The sequence below is a fragment of the Oncorhynchus masou genome, chromosome 27, assembly GCF_036934945.1.
Source record: "Oncorhynchus masou masou isolate Uvic2021 chromosome 27, UVic_Omas_1.1, whole genome shotgun sequence".
Taxonomy (NCBI): Eukaryota; Metazoa; Chordata; class Actinopteri; order Salmoniformes; family Salmonidae; genus Oncorhynchus; species Oncorhynchus masou.
Window position 1 is genome coordinate 14,640,940 of NC_088238.1, and position 18,804 is coordinate 14,659,743.

Sequence of the window (18,804 nt, forward strand, 5' to 3'; positions counted from 1 at the left end):
GGTCCAAGTTGAGGGGCAAGGAGGTCGTCAAAGTTTAGGGGCATGGAAGAGGTCAAAGTTGAGGAGCACGGAAGAGGTCAAAGTTGAAGAGCACGGAGGAGGTCAAAGTTGAGGGGCACGGAAGATGTCAAAAGTTGAGGGACACGGCAGAGGTCAAAGTTGAGGGGCACGGAAGACTCTAGATTGCGTTGAGAGAACTCGTAAAATGACTACCTCAAATGGCAACACCAGTGTTAATTAAAACAACTGGAGATAACTTCTCAAGCTTTAGCGTTTCTATGTGACAGAAAACAAAGCCAGGATAGGGGACAGGGCCTGTGTTCTGGGACCTGTCCTTGCTTTCATCCGTCATTGCTGAAAGGCATGTGAGATGTGGGGATTTGGTCCCTCCGTTAAGTGTTTGTTGTAGACATGCTCTCTTGTCTTGGTGCTAGTCAGTTCTGGTAGGAAAAGACAAGTGCATTTTTCACTGTCTGATCCGTGGGACTAATTTAAGATAATGCCCACTGGCATCAGTCGTTCTCTGGTATAACAGTGACTGAGGGGAAGGCGGTGGTGGCTGGAGTTGCAGCAACGCCAACTCGCCATCTAATTTACATGGGAATAAGTCTTCATTATTATACTTTAACACCCTGTCAAGGGAGGATTAGGAGCCTGTGGGTTCTCTAGCACACGCAGTCTGGGGAGGTGAGAGATCTTAGCCTCGCAGCGCTCAGGGGAGAAGTGAAGCCCAGGAGCACAGGAATAACATGAGAGAGGGGCTTAGGCATCAAAGTGAAGCAGTCAGGAAGCCTCCTCCACCACACTGAGACATGAGATTACCATGAGCATCATCAGAGGAGCATGGGGGGGCGAACTCTATGAACGCAATTTCAGAAATACTGTAGTTGAAGGCTGAGTGGGGGCTTTGTTTGTAAATTCTTCTCGGTGTCACTCCGTTCTGAAAGAGAGAGAGAGAGAGAGAGAGAGAGAGAGAGAGAGAGAGGGGGCGAGCGTGCGTGCGTGCGTGCGGTCATCGTCATAACCCATCCCACTAACAGTCCACGAGGTATTGACTGACTGACTGGAAGAAGGCGACAACGCCTCCATTCCATCCCCCGTGCCACTACCTTAAAAATGTAGATTGCTGGCAGACAGAGCTTCGGATTAGACGGTTGGGGAAATAATGAATTATTGACTGAATCAATGGTCCAGACGTTTTATCGCCTTGTGTGGTGCTCTCTATACTCCTGGTGTGGTGCTCTCTATACTCCTGGTGTGGTGATCTCTATACTCCTGGTGTGGTGCTCTCTATACTCCTGGTGTGGTGCTCTCTATACTCCTGGTGTGGTGCTCTCTATACTCCTGGTGTGGTGCTCTCTATACTCCTGGTGTGGTGCTCTCTATACTCCTGGTGTGGTGCTCTCTATACTCCTGGTGTGGTGCTCTCTATACTCCTGGTGTGGTGCTCTCTGTACTCCTGGTGTGGTGCTCTCTATACTCCTGGTGTGGTGCTCTCTATACTCCTGGTGTGGTGCTCTCTATACTCCTGGTGTGGTGCTCTCTATACTCCTGGTGTGGTGCTCTCTATACTCCTGGTGTGGTGATCTCTATACTCCTGGTGTGGTGCTCTCTATACTCCTGGTGTGGTGCTCTCTATACTCCTGGTGTGGTGCTCTCTATACTCCTGGTGTGGTGTGTGGTGCTCTCTATACTCCTGGTGTGGTGCTCTCTATACTCCTGGTGTGGTGCTCTCTATACTCCTGGTGTGGTGCTCCTGTACTCCTGGTGTGGTGCTCTCTATACTCCTGGTGTGGTGCTCTCTATACTCCTGGTGTGGTGCTCTCTATACTCCTGGTGTGGTGCTCTCTATACTCCTGGTGTGGTGCTCTCTATACTCCTGGTGTGGTGCTCTCTATACTCCTGGTGTGGTGCTCTCTATACTCCTGGTGTGGTGCTCTCTATACTCCTGGTGTGGTGCTCTCTATACTCCTGGTGTGGTGCTCTCTATACTCCTGATGTGGTGCTCTCTATACTCCCCCGGTTTGGGGTCAAAGGCAGTTATCTACTGGAGACTTTGATTGACAAGTTATGTCAAGATGCAGGAGAAAGAGAGGGATCAAATAAATAAATAACGTTGTTATTGACTGTATCTATGTATCAAAAGGGGAGTGGCCAGTGTATATATATGTATAAAAAGGGGAGTGGTCAGCGTAGCTATGTATCAAAAGGGGAGTGGCCAATGTATCTACAGTGGGGCAAAAAAGTATTTAGTCAGCCACCAATTGTCCAAGTTCTCCCACTTAAAAAGATGAGAGAGGCCTGTAATTTTTATCATAGGTACACTTCAACTATGACATACAAAATGAGAAAAAAAATCCAGAAAATCATATTGTAGGATTTTTAATGAATTTATTTGCAAATTATGGTGGAAAGTAAGTATTTGGTCACCTACAAACAAGCAAGATTTCTGGCTCTCACAGACCTGTAACTTCTTCTTTAAGAGGCTCCTCTGTCCTCCACTCATTACCTGTATTAATGGCACCTGTTTGAAGTTGTTATCAGTATAAAAGACACCTGTCCACAATCTCAAACAGTCACACTCCAAACTCCACTATGACCAAAACCAAAGAGCTGTCAAAGGACACCCGAAACAAAATTGTAGACCTGCACCAGGCTGGGAAGACTGAATATGCAATAGGTAAGCAGCTTGGTTTGAAGAAATCAACTGTGGAAGCAATTATTAGGAAATGTGAAGTATACAGTTGAAGTCGTTTACACTTAGGTTGGAGTCATTAAAACTCGTTTTTCAACCTCTCCACAAATTTCTTGTTAATAAACTATGGTTTTGGCAAGTCGGTTAGGACATCTACTTTGTGCATGACACAAGTCATTTTTACAACAATTGTTTACAGACAGATTATTTAACTTAGAATTTACTGCATCACAATACCAGTTGGTCAGAAGTTTACATACACTAAGTTGACTGTGCCTTTAAACAGCGTGGAAAATTCCAGAAAATTATGTCATGGCTTTAGAAGCTTCTGATAGGCTAATTGACATAATTGGAGTCAATTGGAGGTGTACCCGTGGATGTATTTCAAGGCCTACCTTCAAACTCAGTGCCTCTTGGCTTGACATCATGGGAAAATCAAAATAAATCAGCCAAGACATCAGAAAAAAAATTGTAGACCTCCACAAGTCTGGTTCATCATTGGGAGCAATTTCCAAATGCCTGAAGGTACCACATTCATCTGTACAAATAATAGTATGCAAGTATAAACACCATGGGACCATGCAGCCGTCATAGCACTCAGGAAGGAGACGCATTCTGTCTCCTAGAGATGAACATACTTTGGTGCAAAAAGTGCAAATCAATCCCAGAACAACAGCATAGGACCTTGTGAAGACGCTGGAGGAAACAGGTACAAAAGTATCTATATCGACAGTAAAACAAGTCCTATATCAACATAACCTGAAAGGCCACTCAGCAAGGAAGAAGCCACTGCTCCAAAACCGCCATAAAAAAGCCAGACAACGGTTTGCAACTGCACATGGGGACAAAGATCGTACTTTTTTGGAGAAATGTCCACTGGTCTGATGAAACAACAATAGAACTGTTTGGCCATAATGACCATCGTTATGTTTGGAGGGAAATGGGGAGGCTTGCAAGCCAAAGAACACTATCCTAACCGTGAAGCACGGGGGTGGCAGCATCATGTTGTGGGGGTGCTTTGCTGCAGGAGGGATTGGTGCACTTCACAAAATAGATGGTATCATGAGGATGGAAAAAGATGTGGATATATTGAAGCAACATCTCAAGACATCAATCAGGAAGGCTTGGTAGCAAATTCGTCTTCCAAATGGACAATGACCCCCAAGAATATTTCCAGTTGTGGCAAAATGGCTTAAGGACAACAAAGTCAAGGTATTGGAGTGGCCATCACAAAGCCCTGACCTCAATCCTATAGAAAATGTGTGGGCAGAACTGAAAAAGCGTGTGCGAGCAAGGAGGCCTACAAACCTGACTCCGTTACACCAGCTCTGTCAGGAGGAATGGGCCAAAATTCACCCAACTTATTGTGGGATACTGTGGAAGGCTGCCCGAAACGTTTGATCCAAGTTAAACAATGTAAAGGCAATGCTACCAAATACTAATTGAATGTATGTAAACTTCTGGGAATGTGATGACAGAAATAAAAGCTGAAATAAATAATTATCTCTACTATTATTCTGACATTTCACATTCTTATAATAAAGTGGTGATCCTAACTGACCGAAGACAGGGATTTTTTTACGAGGATTAAATGTCAGGAATTGTGGAAAAACTAAGTTTAAATGTATTTGGCTAAGGTGTATGTACATCCGACTTGAACTGTATATACAGGGAGGACCAGTACCTAATCAATGTATAGCTGTTTACAGGGAGGACCAGTACCTAATCAATGTATAGCTATTTACAGGGAGGACCGGTACCTAATCAATGTATAGCTATTTACAGGGAGGACCAGTACCTAATCAATGTATAGCTATTTACAGGGAGGACCAGTACCTAATCAATGTATAATCAAGCTACCTAATCAATGTATAGCTATTTACAGGGAGGACCAGTACCTAATCAATGTATAGCTATTTACAGGGAGGACCAGTACCTAATCAATGTATAGCTATTTACAGGGAGGACCAGTACCTAATCAATGTATAGCTATTTACAGGGAGGACCAGTACCTAATCAATGTATAGCTATTTACAGGGAGGACCAGTACCTAATCAATGTATAGCTATTTACAGGGAGGACCAGTACCTAATCAATGTATAGCTATTTACAGGGAGGACCAGTACCTAATCAATGTATAGCTATTTACAGGGAGTACCAGTACCAAATCAATGTGCAGAGGTATGATGTATTTGAGGGAGATATGTACATGAAGGCAGTGTAAAGTGGTTAGACATCAGGATAGATAATAATAAGGTATTTGAGGTAGATATATTACATGGGAGGGTATTTGAAGTGACTAGGCATCAGGATAGATAATAATAAGGTATTTGAGGTAGATATGTACATGAAGGCAGGGTAAAGTGACTAGGCATCAGGATAGATAATAATAAGGTATTTGAGGTAGATATGTACATGAAGGCAGGGTAAAGTGACTAGGCATCAGGATAGATAATAATAAGGTATTTGAGGTAGATATGTACATGAAGGGTAAAGTGACTAGCATCAGGATAGATAATAATAAGGTATTTGAGGTAGATATACCTAATACATTTAGGCAGGGTAAAGTGACTAGGCATCAGGATAGATAATAATAAGGTATTTGAGGTAGATATGTACATGAAGGCAGGGTAAAGTGACTAGGCATCAGGATAGATAATAATAAGGTATTTGAGGTAGATATGTACATGAAGGCAGGGTAAAGTGACTAGGCATCAGGATAGATAATAATAAGGTATTTGAGGTAGATATGTACATGAAGGCAGGGTAAAGTGACTAGGCATCAGGATAGATAATAATAAGGTATTTGAGGTAGATACGCTGGACCTAGTTTTGTCCCATGGAATAAATGTTGTGGATCTTAATGTTTTTCCTCATAATCCAGGATATCGGACCACCATTTTATTACGTTTGCAATTGCAACAAATAAAGTGGTTAGGAACATCAAAAGTCGTGATAAATCACAGACAATACAAAGTATTTGATGTCCTTAGATCTGTCTACCCAATGACACCAGAGGACAAAAATCAGTTAACCAGGCTAATCAGGAATAATAATAATAAGATGCAGTTATTAAAAGGTAAAAATATTTCTCATAAGAAACTAGCTCCCTGGTAAAGAAAATGAGCTCTGAAGCAAGCTTCAGGATAATAATAATAAGGTATTTGAGGAAAGATATGTACATGAAGAGCCCTTACTGCTGGATCATCCTATTTTTCTAACTTAATTGAGGACAATAAGAACAATAAAATTCCTTTTTGATACGGTAGAAAGCTAACTAAAAAGCAGCATTCCCCAAGAGAGGATGACTTTCACTTTAGGATGATAAATTCATGAAGGTATTTGAGGAAAAAATATGATTATTAGAAAGCAAATTACAGACTCCTCCTTAAATCTGCGTATTCCTTAAAAGCTCAGTTGTTGAGTCTGCACAACTGTACATGACCTAGGATCAAGAGAGACGCTCAAGTGTTTTAGTACTATATCTCTTGACACAATGATGAAAATAATCATGGCCTCTAAACCTTCAAGCTGCTTACTGGATATTCCAACTAAACTACTGAAAGAGCTGCTTCCTGTGCTTGGCCTCCTATGATTGAAATAATAAGGCTCTCTATCCAGGGATATGTACCAAACATAAAAGTGGCAGTAATAAAGCCTCTCTTGAAAAGCCAAACCTTGACCCAGAAAATATAAAAATAAGGTATTTGATCTTCCATTCCTCTCAAAAATCTTAGAAAAGGCTGTTGCTCAAACTCACTAGGCTTCTGAAGACAAACAATAAGAAATTTCAGTCTGGTTTTAGACCCCATGTAGCACTGAGACGGCACTTGTGAAGGTGGTAAATGACATTTTAATGGCATCGGATAGATGCATCTGTAAGTGTAGACCTTAGTGCTGCTTTTGATACCATCGATCACCACATTCTTTTGGAGAGATTGGAAACCCAAATTGGTCTAACGGTCAAGTTCTGGCCTGGTTTAGATCTTATCTGTCGGAAAGATATCAGTTTGTCTCTGTGGATGGTTTGTCCTCTGACAAATCAACTGTAAAGTGTTCCTCAGGTTCCGTTTTAGGACCGCTGTTGTTTTCACTATATATTTTACATCTTGGGGATGTTATCGAAAACATAATGTTAATTTCACTGGTATGCGGATGATGTACAGCTGTACATTTCAATGAAACATGGTGAAGCCCCAAAATTGCCCTCGCTAGAAGCATGTGTTTCAGACATAAGGAAGTGGATGGCAGCAAATATTTAAATCGGATAAAACAGAGATGCTTGTTCTAGGTCCCAAGAAACAAAGAGATCTTCAGGAATCTGACAATAATAATCTTAATGGTTGTACAGTCATCTCAAATAAAATGAAGGACAGGGTTACTCTGGACCCTGACTCTTTTGAAGAACATATCAAGACCATTTCAAGGAGCTTTTTTCCATAATAACATTGCAAAAATCAGAAACTTTCTGTCCAAAAATGATGCAGGGTAATCCATGCTTTTGTCATCAGGATAGACTACTGCAATGGTATTTGAGCTACCCGGATAAAGCACTAAATAAACTTCAGTTAGTGCTAAATACGGACTGCTAGAATCTGATAGAACCAAAAAATTTGATCATATTATTCCAGTGGTAGATCCCTACACTGGCTTCCTATCAAAGGCAGGGCTGATTTCAAGTTTTACTGCTAACCTACAAAGCATTGCATGGGATTGATAATACCTATCTCTCTGATTTGGAGGTACAGATATGTACGGTCACAAGGCAGGCCTCCTAATTGTCCCTGATTTCTAAGCAAACAGCTGGAGGCAGGGCTTTCTAATAGAGCTCCATTTGATGGTAGATATGTATATGAAGGCAAACTCGGTCTCAACCTTTAAGTCTTTACTGAAGACTCATCTCTTCAGTGGGTCATATGATTAAGTGTAGTCTGGCCCAGGGTGGGAAGGTATATGAAGGCTCTGGAGTAAACCCTTGCTGTCTCTGCCTGGCGGTTCCCCTCTTTCCAGGATAGATAACCCTATTAAGGGGCTGAGTCATTTGGGGTAGATCATGCCGTATATGAAGGGGGGTCAAAGTGGGTTGATTCACTGATAGGTCATCCTGTCTGTATGGGTTGGCGCCCCCCCCCTTGGGTTGTGCCGTGGCGGAGATAATTTGCGGGCTATACTCAGCTTTGTCTCAGGATGGTAAGTTGGTGGTTGAAGATATCCCTCCAGTGGTGTGGGGGCTGTATTTGGCATAGTGGGTGGGGTTATATCCTTCCTGTTTGGCCCTGAAGGGGTGTCCTCGGGTGGGGCCACAGTGCTGATCCTGTCTCAGCCTTCAGTATTTATAAGTAGTTTATTCGGGGGGCTGGGGTCAGTTTGTTATATCTGGAGTACTTCTCCTGTCCAATTCGGTGTCCTGTGTGAAAGTGTGATTCTCTCCTTCTCTCTCTCGGAGGACCTGAGCCCAGGACCATGCCCCAGGACTACCTGACATGATGACTTTGCTGTCCCCAGTCCACCTGTGCTGCTGCTCCAGTTTCAACTGAAAGTGCCCTAGGACCATGCCCCAGGACTACTTGACATGATGACTCTGTCCCCAGTCCACCTGGCCGTGCTGCTGCTCCAGTTTCAACTGTTCTGGCATCAGGATAGACCATGCTGGTCATTTATGAACATTTGAACATCTTGGCCATGTTCTGTTATAATGACAGCCAGAAGGGTGGCCACCCCAAAGCCTGACTAGGTTTCTTCAGGTTTTGGATTTAATAAGGTTTTTGAGTGCTTCTACCTGCATTGCTTGCTGTTTGGGGTTTTAGGCTGGGTTAAAGTGACTTTGAGATATCAGCTGATAGATATATAAATAAATTTGATTTGATTTGATTTGATATGTACATGAAGGCAGGGTAAAGTGACTAGGCATCAGGATAGATAATAATAAGGTATTTGAGGTAGATATGTACATGAAGGCAGGGTAAAGTGACTAGGCATCAGGATAGATAATAATAAGGTATTTGAGGTAGATATGTACATGAAGGCAGGGTAAAGTGACTAGGCATCAGGATAGATAATAATAAGGTATTTGAGGTAGATATGTACATGAAGGCAGGGTAAAGTGACTAGGCATCAGGATAGATAATAATAAGGTATTTGAGGTAGATATGTACATGAAGGCAGGGTAAAGTGACTAGGCATCAGGATAGATCATAATAAGGTATTTGAGGTAGATATGTATATGAAGGCAGTGTAAAGTGACGAGACATCAGGATAGATAATAATAAGGGTAAAATAAAGAACGGAGTAGCAGCAGCAAATAATGAGTGTAAAAGTGTGTCTGTCTGTGTGAATGTGCGTGTATGTATGTATGTATGTGTGTATGTGTGTGTGTTTGTGTTGTGTCGGTATGCGTGTGTGTAGTGTTTGTGAATGAGTGAGGGTTTTGTGTCAGTATAAAAGCTTAGTGTGTGTGAGTGAGTGTGTATATGGTGTGTATATAAAGTGGATGTGCGCAGGGGGAGTGCAAGATAGAGTCAGTACAGACAGTTTGGGTAACATTAATTGTAGTCTGGCTATTGAGCAGCCTTGTGGCTTGGGGTAGAATCTGTCTCTGAGCTTGTTGGTCTGAGAGCAGATGCTTCGATACCGTTTTCCGGTCAGCACCACCCTTTGTAGTGCTTTGCTGTCAAGGGAGGTGATATTGCCATACCAAGTGGAGATGCAGCCAGTCAAGATGCTCTCAATGGTGCAGCTGTAGAACTTTTTGAGGATCTGAGGGCCCATGCCAAATCTTTTCAGCCTCCTGCTGTGCCCTCTTCACAACTGTGCGGGTGTGTGGACCATTTTAAGTCATTAGTGATGTGGACACCAAAGAACTTGAAGCTCTCGACCCGGTCCACAAAAGCCCTGTCAATGTGGATGGGAGTGTGCTCTCCCCTCTTTCTCCTATAGTCCACAATCAGCTCCTTGGTCTTACTAACGTTGAGGGAGAGATTGTTATCCTGGCACCACACTGCTAAGTCTCTGACCTCCTCCCTGTAGGCTGACTCATGATGATGGTGTTGAAGTCATGCACGGCCACGCAGTCGTGGGTGAACAGGAAGTACATGAGGGGACTAAGCACACACCCCTGAGGGGCCTCGTGTTGAGGGTCAGCGTGGCAGAGGTGTTGTTGCCTACCCTCACCACCTGGGACAGGCCCGTCAGGATGTCCAGGATCTAGTTGCAGAGGGAGGGGTTCCGTCCCAGGGGCCCAAGCTTGGTGATGAGCTTGGAGGGGACTATTATGTTGAACGCTGAGCTGTAGTCTATGAACAGCAATCTCACATAGTTATTTCCCCTCTTGCCCAGGTGGGAGAGGGCAGTGTTGAAGAGCAATTGAGATTGTGTCATCTGTGGATCTGTTGGGACGGTATGTGAATTGGAGTGGGTCTAAGGTGTCTGGGATGATGATGTTGATGTGTGACATGACCAGCCGTTCAAAGCACTTCATAATTACAGATGTGAGTGCTACAGGCACTTAGGCAGGTTACCTTGGAGCTCTTGGGAACAGGGACAAGGTGGTCAATTAAAATGATGTTGGGATTACAGACTGGGACAAGGAGAGATTGAAAATGTCTGTGAAGACACCTGCCAGCTGGTCTGCGCATGCTTTGAGAACACACCCTGGTATTCCATCTGGCCTGGCGGCCTTATGGTTGTTAACCTGTTTTAACGTTTTGCTCACATCGGCCATGGAAAGCGAGATCACACAGTCATATGGAAAAACAGGGGCTTTCACGCAAGGCACAGTGTTATATTCCTCGAAGCGAGCATAAAAGGCCTTTAGCTCGTTTGGGAGTTCTGTATCGCTGGACAGCTCATTTCCCTTTGTAATCTGTTATCGTCTGCAAACACGACCACATACAACGAACGTCGTAGCCGGTGAATTAGGATTACACCTTCCTGCTATATTGTCTATTTGCATGTTTGATGTCTCTCGTCAGAGGTCGTAGCGGGATTTACTGCATGACTCCATGTCCATGTCCCGTTCATTGTAAGAGGTAGCGCTAGCCTTTAGCCCAGCGTGGATCTAGGATCAGTTGTGCCTTTTAGATCATAAAGGAAAAGTATTACATGGGCAGTGGGGATCTGATCCTAGATCAGCACTCCTACTCTGAGTGACAAGCTTTGTGGATATGGGCCCTGGCTTCATTATTCTATTAGCCCAAGACAGCCCTGTCTGTTTCAAGGCACCATCAACAGCACAATCTCCCCAGGGAGATGCTATTAATGAGCCTCCTACTAGTGAGAGATGAGCTGGATATAAACAAGGCCGTTTAGGCAGGAGGGAGATGAGACAGGAGGTCATTTTAGACTCTGTAAATGATGGAGTATACATTGTGACATGACAGTGGCCAGGAGCCTCTGGAGCGCTGACTCCACAGCCAGTCGGCCAATGAGATGGTTATTTCCTGCTTATTGAGCAAAACAACTGCATGCCAGTAAACACTAGTCCTTCACTGGTCATGTGAGCATACAGTTGGCATGGATAAGGTAGGTAGATATGTCGGAGGCTCTCCCTAACATTTCAGTAAGAGAAGACACGTTTGCCAGGTGTACAATGAACAAATGATTGACAGCAACCTATAGAATTCGACTTAAATCAACAAGAAATAACTGATAGATAACCAAGTATGCAAAAGAGAATTGTAAGTGACAATTAGTCTAATGGCCTCTGCGATACGTAAATATTCTGAAATACTTTCTCACACAGGCTATTAATATGCGGAGCACATCTCACTCCAACGTGTAAAATTGCCCATGAGGTGTTTACATTGTTGCACTGATCGAATTTAGACTCATGTCGTGAATTACTGCGGTAAACATTTCAAATGAATTGATGTGTTAAACTTATATTTTGAAATTAATTAATCATTTCAAATAAATAACCGCCCAAAACTTGTTCGTAAAGGTAGGCTTAAAGGCCAAATACGTAATGTTTCTGGTATAGGATTGCAGATAAATGGTACCATTTGGGAATATGGTGGTGTGGCTAACCACAGGTTCTACATTAGCCTATTTCTGTTGAGCGATGGACCATTCCATCACTCATCTATTATATGGCATGCTCAATATCAAACAAACCCAACCGATAGAAGAAAAAAACAGTAATCTAATTCGTGAAATATTTCTACTTGATTCTCATGATCATGGATAGGTAGTGTAGCTTAACTTAAATATGTATTTACGCACCACAAGTATAGTGCATTGATATGTTTAAATGCATACTTGTGTATGACATAAAGAGGAAAAATATCGAGTTTAATTATTTGAACTATTTTCAAGTTTAAAAAGGTCATTATGAAAGCAGTCGTGGGGAAATCATATTTGATGCACACTGAAATGTGAATAAGCAGACAACCTACGTCCCTTACAGCGAATGTAAAATGTTAATAATGTATGTTATATTTGTGTAATAATGTTTATTTTATTAGAACGAATTGATGTCTAATGTAATTACACTTTTCTGTGCAAAAAAGGAATCGGGGGAACTTGTTGTGCATGGACTGTTATGTGAGCTCTCCACACCAGCGCGCGCTCTTACCCTGGCCGCTCTGGAAGAATAGGGATCCTCAAATAGATTCCAAATCACAGGTCGCCACTTTTTCCAGCGGCTGATATTAGGATCAACCACGTCCTCAATGCCGAGTCTTTTCCCCGTCTCTTCGTCGTCGTCTCCATTGTCAACGTTTATGTCAAACACATCGAGCGCCTCCTCGGCGTCCCTGTGTTGGCGATAGGTCATCCAGCAGCAAGGCTCCACGTCCGTCTCATCGATTCCCCAGAAGGACAGCTCTTCCTCGAACAGCGGACCACAAACATCTGCTGGGCAATGGAGTTTCCCGGTTCGATAGTAGTTAAGGACATAAGCGAATACCCCTGGGTGGCGGTCAAAAAAGTATTCGTTGCTCCGCGTGTTGTACTCTATGAAGCCGGGGACTTGTTGCAGCTGATCCAAAACGGACTCGATGTCAGAATCGGAGGCAAGAAGGGCCAGCCGAGTCCCCGGCAGTGTCCTCAGCGTGTTCTTGTACGTCTCGTGCCTAGTTCCCCCAACGTTGAGGATTATCCTCTCGTTGTCGTCGAACTTACCCATCGCTCTGTATAAGACATGACTTGGTAAATAAGGTATATCGAGTGCAGTCCAGAGTAACAGCGGGCACGGTGCTGTACACACCCAGTTGGGTTAGAAAATGTCACGAAACCCCTTTTGGATTCAGCTGAGAGCAGCCACTCCAGATTCAGCCTGGAGCTCTCATTGCGTTTGGTGAAGGTGCTTTACCAATTTCCTCGTTGTTGGTGATTTGGAAGAGAGGATCTTATCGCTTGTCAGACTCCCTCTAGTTCCTCCTTATGCGAAGGATCTGTCAGCCAGTAGCTCCAAGCACAGGCAGCGCTGGTGATGTGTGCCTTGGGGGTGTCTTGACTCTCTTCTCCGCTCAACACTTGGACAGGTGAAGTCAAACGAAACCATTCCAATTATTATTGATTTGTAACCTTGAGCTCTGTGCACTTTTCGTTAAAGTCATGACAATGCCGTGGTGAATAGCAAGTAAGCAAACCTGGATATGGTTCTCTCCGAAATGTGAGTCTTTGACGAGAAACGACGTCAAGGGCACACCCTCTCCCTTTCTGCACACAGGTTGTCTGTTGCTATAGTGTGTGTGTGCGTCCGTGTTACTAGCGATCGTCTCACACGTGCTCATGTTGCTATGTAGCAACGATCACTCATTACATTTGGATTGGCAATCAAAATAGTTAAAATCTATGCCAACGAATATCTAGTGCAACTTTTTCAGCTTTTATGATTCGCCGAAATAAGATGTTGAACGTGAGTGTTCTCAACAAGTCAGATTGCTTGACTGAGAAACATGTCTCATGTGGATCCCGTTCTATTTCCATCACAGAGTGTGGTCCTACATTTCATAGTGCAATTATCTATAGGAATTATCTTCGATCTAGTTTCACACTGACGCGAGATGCGCTTTCAAAGTGAGGGAGCTGTCCTTTCAGCACCTTACATCTGTGACATCAGCAACCGCAGGAACATAGTTCAACTTTAGGTTCCATTTGTTGGGTTCTATTTCAACACGTTGATTTAGCTTACATGGCATGCTGAGTGGTTTAATTCGAGCAACATAGGCTATCAATTACATTCTCATAATAACTCGTGATTCGGACCAGTTGCCAAGAGCAGAACAGAACTGGTCAGGTCAGTGTGTCTCTCTCTCTCACTCTGGTTAACTCATTGAATAGATCGGCCACAATACACTCTTAGAAAAAAAGGTTCTGGATTTAACCATCATTTTTTATTTTGGTTCCAAATAGTACCCAATATGGGAAGCCTATATGGAACCATTTTCGGTTCAATACAGAACCTTAAGTGTTGCCATATAAGAAGTAAGCATAGAACCCTTTTTGGAGTAACATAACTCATAGGCCTATGTACTAACGCAATAGCTATAGGCCTATACGATACTAAAGTGCTGGGAATTAGCCAATGCGGAAAATAAACAAAATAAAGACATCGTGAAAACAAGGCACTCAAGCCTAAAATATGACATCTCTTTGAATGTCTCCACTTGGTTGGGTGGCACTAGAGAGCGAGTCTCATTTGATGTGCTCAGCGCAGCTCAATCAACGCGATGAGGCCTTGAGAGGAGGATAGCTATAACTATGCGCATCATATTCCCCGGTGTACATGCAGTGAAAACGTGCCACGCTCCGATTGAACTGTAATGAAAACTCATTTCTCATCTACAAAGGGGGAAAACACCACTCCCATTCAGAGTTTATTTGTTTTAAAAATGTTAGATTACAATTTACAAATCGTAGCCAATGAAAAGAGTAGGCTATAGCCTACATATACAATTGTGCTGTAAATAGAAAAGGAGAAAAAAAAGAACTAGGCTTTTTCTCAAAATGGAGCCTCAATCTGTGAGATGGCTCTGATCAGAGCAGTTTAACCGTCTGTTTCAATGGCGTTTTGTTTAGTACTATTGGGAGCCATTCATCATGCAACATTATGGCCCTCAGTACATGTGGACTGAAAAGGACCTTTCCCAATAATCAGCTCACTGGGCACAGATGCCAATTCAATGTCTAGTCCATATGTTGGTTCAATGTCATTTCATTGAAATGACATGGAAACAACGTTGATTCAACCAGTGTGTGCCCAGTGGGAGGTATACTTCCACATGACCAATACAAGAACCAAACAACCAGCAGCACCTATCTATTTCCCCCCTCTCCCACAGCTCTTTGCTAAAAATAGAACAGCCAGACTGCTAGAGAGCTGATCTTTATCGGGAAGTGAAGGGTAAAAAAGAAGTTTCAGAGAGCCAAGGTGGTTCCTAGGCTGCCCATATCAGCCATGGAGATCTGCATGGCCATTTCTCCAGGGAGGGTTCTTGCAGCCGGGGTTTGAATGCATTTGGGCTCAAGTGCAAGTTAAATTTTTACACATTAATTGTGTCATATTTTAAGCCCATAGTCTACCCCAGAGGCACATTTAGATGCAGAAAGCACAATGTCCAAACTCTTTAAATATATGTCTCTGGTCTACCCATCCTCTCTGTCTAGTAGGCCTAATAACTATATCACGGATATAGGTAGAGTCTACCCACCCTCTCTGTCTAGTAGGCCTAATAACTATATCACAGATATAGGTAGAGTCTACCCACCCTCTCTGTCTAGTAGGCCTAATAACTATATCACGGATATAGGTAGAGTCTACCCACCCTCTCTGTCTAGTAGGCCTAATAACTATATCACGGATATAGGTAGAGTCTACCCACCCTCTCTGTCTAGTAGGCCTAATAACTATATCACGGATATAGGTAGAGTCTACCCACCCTCTCTGTCTTGTAGGCCTAATAACTATATCACGGATATAGTTCATCTGAATCAACTAGAACTCAAGCAGATAATATAAACAATATAATGAAAATCTTTCAGAAAGATTACATTTTCATAAAACTAGGAGGGGGTTCGTATGAGTAGAGACATTTCCTAAAAATACCCTTCAACTAGCTTAGCTTAATGGCTAATGTTTGACCTTCCATTGTGTGGTACTCACAGCTTGTTTTACACAGTTCAGACAAATTAATCTTTTCGGGGCAAATCGACTAAGACAAATTCAAATGGCACTAGTCTGAATGTGTCAAATCAGGCCTGATACAAAAACAGAACAGATAGCAGCACTTAGATAACATTTAACATTTGTCAAGGAGCTATGGCAACAAGATACTTTCTTCAAGAGCAAGGAGCCATAGTATTGTAGCGAATGGCGGGGCAGGGAAGTGAACCCGGGTCGCTGGCGTGAAAAGCAAACACTCATTGCGCCAAAAGGGTTAAGCCACTTGGTGGGAATTGTGACATGGCTCATATATAGCGAGGATCGCTACACTGCCCCCTCCGAAAGGGAAGACCTCCCTGTGCTTCGACTGCTCAGCCTCCTCACACATCCGGGCTGTGCTCTCCGATGGCTTCAAAGCCGCCATCCCACTTCTGACACCAGCATAGCAAACTGCAGGGTATGGAAGCTGGCTTGAAAGGCAAACACCATACACATCGCGCCGACAGGGTTAACACACTTGATGGGAATTGTAACATGGCTCACGTCCAGCATAAGGACCACTAGTATGTTTTGTTCACTGTAAGCTACTCCCATTTGACCAAAGACATTATTATAGTCAGGAAACTAAAAGGTTTTCATGGATATTAGCCTAATCAAAAAAATGAATTTTGTTCAAAAGAGTTTGACAAGTTTGGCTCTGAGGATGAAAATGAAAGATAATTGGTTACAATTGTGATAGAGAAGGCTGTTAAGAAGAGATTCATTCTATACAATGTCCTGAGAGCTTGCTGAATCGGCAAAGCCTTGCCAATATGAAGCCTTTTCAAACATCAGCTAACACTCTCACAGAACTATGAGAAAGTGACCTTGTGAAGGCTGAGATGCAGTGTTCCTGAACACACACACAAAAACACAACCTCCTTGCCTTCATGCCGTCCTGTTCGGCCTATCCTAATTTTATCCCAGATCATGAGCTCTCCCTCTCTCCCAGTAGACTAGCTTGCTGACATTTAAGATGCCCAATGAACAAGCATCTACAATTCTCTGTTCGTCCTCCACGATAAAAGTGGAGAGAGGACACAAAGAATCAAGGAAAGACTACATTGCAAACTTGTCCAAGACAATACCCTGGCAGACAATGGGTGTCTTTAGGCCACACAGAGCTTCAGCAAACACCATGTGCTGCTTTCCAGGATACAGATGAAGCCTTGTCCTGGACTAAAAAACATGGTCAATTGAGAATCTCCATGAAAAATTGGTTAGTCCAGGACTAGGCTTAATCTGTGTCTGGGAAACCAGCCCCTTGAGAAACGTTCAGGGCTTTACTCAGTCTCAGGGGTCCTAGGTTACAGGTTTAGTGTAAATTGGCAGACAAAGGAATAACGATTAAAAGTTGTGTACCCACAGGACCACTGATCGTCAGGCTAAACAATTGGTGTCTGTTGTCTATGCCTCCAATTAATATGGGAGCAACTGTACCTAAACAGATAGTTGACTCAAAACGAATCAACATCTAATTTGTGCTCTGTATCTACTGAAAGTGCTCCATAGCAGCACCCACCCGTAGCACGCACTCCAGCAGGTATATCTCACTGGCCACCCCCTTAGCCAATTCTTCCTTTGGCCACCTCTCCTTCCAGTTCTCTGCTGCCAATGACTGGAACAAACTGCAAATATCACTAAAGCTGTAGACTCTTACCTCCCTCACTAGCTTTAAGCACCAGCTGTCAGAGCAGCTCACAGATCACTGCACATAGCCCATCTGTAAATAGCCCATCCAATCTACCTCATCCCCATACTGTAATTATGTATTTATCTTGCTCTTTTGCACCCCAGTATCTCTACTTGCACATTCATCTTCTGCACATTCTACCATTCCAGTGTTTAATTGCTATATTGTAATTACTTTGCCACCGTGGCTTATTTATTGCCTTTACCTCCCTTATCCTACCTCATTTGCACATGCTGTATATAGATGTTTCTACTGTATTATTGATTGTATGTTTGTTTATTCCATGTGTAACTCTGTGTTGTTTGTGTCGAACTGCTTGGCTTTATCTTGGCCAGGTCGCAGTTGTAAATGAGAACTTGTTCTCAACTAGCCTACCTGGTTAAAAAATTAAAATAAATCTTGAAAACTTGACTACTGACATGCAAGACTGTTTGGGATCGTATTAACAGTGGACTATTAAACAAACAAATACTAAGACAGTTTGAGTGAACCATCACAATAAACTTCTGGACATAACCCAAATTAGTAAGGGTTTTGGTATAGTTTGCTTCCGATTGGTGACATAGCCTATCTTCTGCCACTATTAGGCTGAGTTTACACAGGCAGCCCAATTCAGATATTTTGCATATCTGAAACCAATTTGAACTTCTCCCTAATGTGTAAACAGCAACAACAAAAACACACATGGAATCTGATCTTTTGACTTGCGATTTATCGCACCAATCCTGATACAAACCCCATCCTCCACATGCGACCTCTGTCTAGAAGCTCAGATCAGATGTTTGTGCTCTGAAGTGTTCTTTTGTGGGGTTTTTGCACAGTACCTTCTGTTACCATGACAACCACCCCAACATGTAAAATGAACATTGCATCGGTGTGCTGGTTCAGAGGCTACATCCATGTGAATACTCAAATCTGATATGTGTCACATGTAAATCTGAGTGTGGACTTTCAGAAAAATAGACTGGATATATGATGAAAATCAGTTTTGGGTTCTTAGGGTGGCTGTGTAAACACAGCCTTAGGCTAAACAGCATATTCATATGCATTATTCAAGTTTGGAAAGTGATTTGAACCCTACATTTCAAATGACGTCAGTTGAACTATTAACATGTAGTTTCCTTAACAGGGTTTAGTGGGTGTGGAAAAGAGGACCACAACAAGCAGAACCGCAGGGTTGTGTTCAATACGGCATAACTCAAAACATTTGGTGGCTGATGAACACGACCCTGGTATCATAGCACTGCTTACATGTGAAAGGACTCCCTTTGC

General features: G+C 42.9%; 1 protein-coding gene across 4 annotated transcripts in view; it reads right to left on the reverse strand.

Annotated features, from left to right (window-relative positions):
• kcnc2 (potassium voltage-gated channel, Shaw-related subfamily, member 2) overlaps positions 1–13,351 on the reverse strand; it is a 93,025-nt gene extending 79,674 nt beyond the window's left edge. For all 4 annotated transcript variants that reach the window (XM_064939283.1, XM_064939285.1, XM_064939284.1 and 1 more), the window contains exon 1: positions 12,267–13,351. In XM_064939283.1, the coding sequence (XP_064795355.1) occupies positions 12,267–12,818 (552 nt within the window). In that variant the 5' untranslated portion in view covers positions 12,819–13,351. The remainder of the gene's footprint in view (positions 1–12,266) is intronic.
• Positions 13,352–18,804: the final 5,453 nt, after the last annotated feature.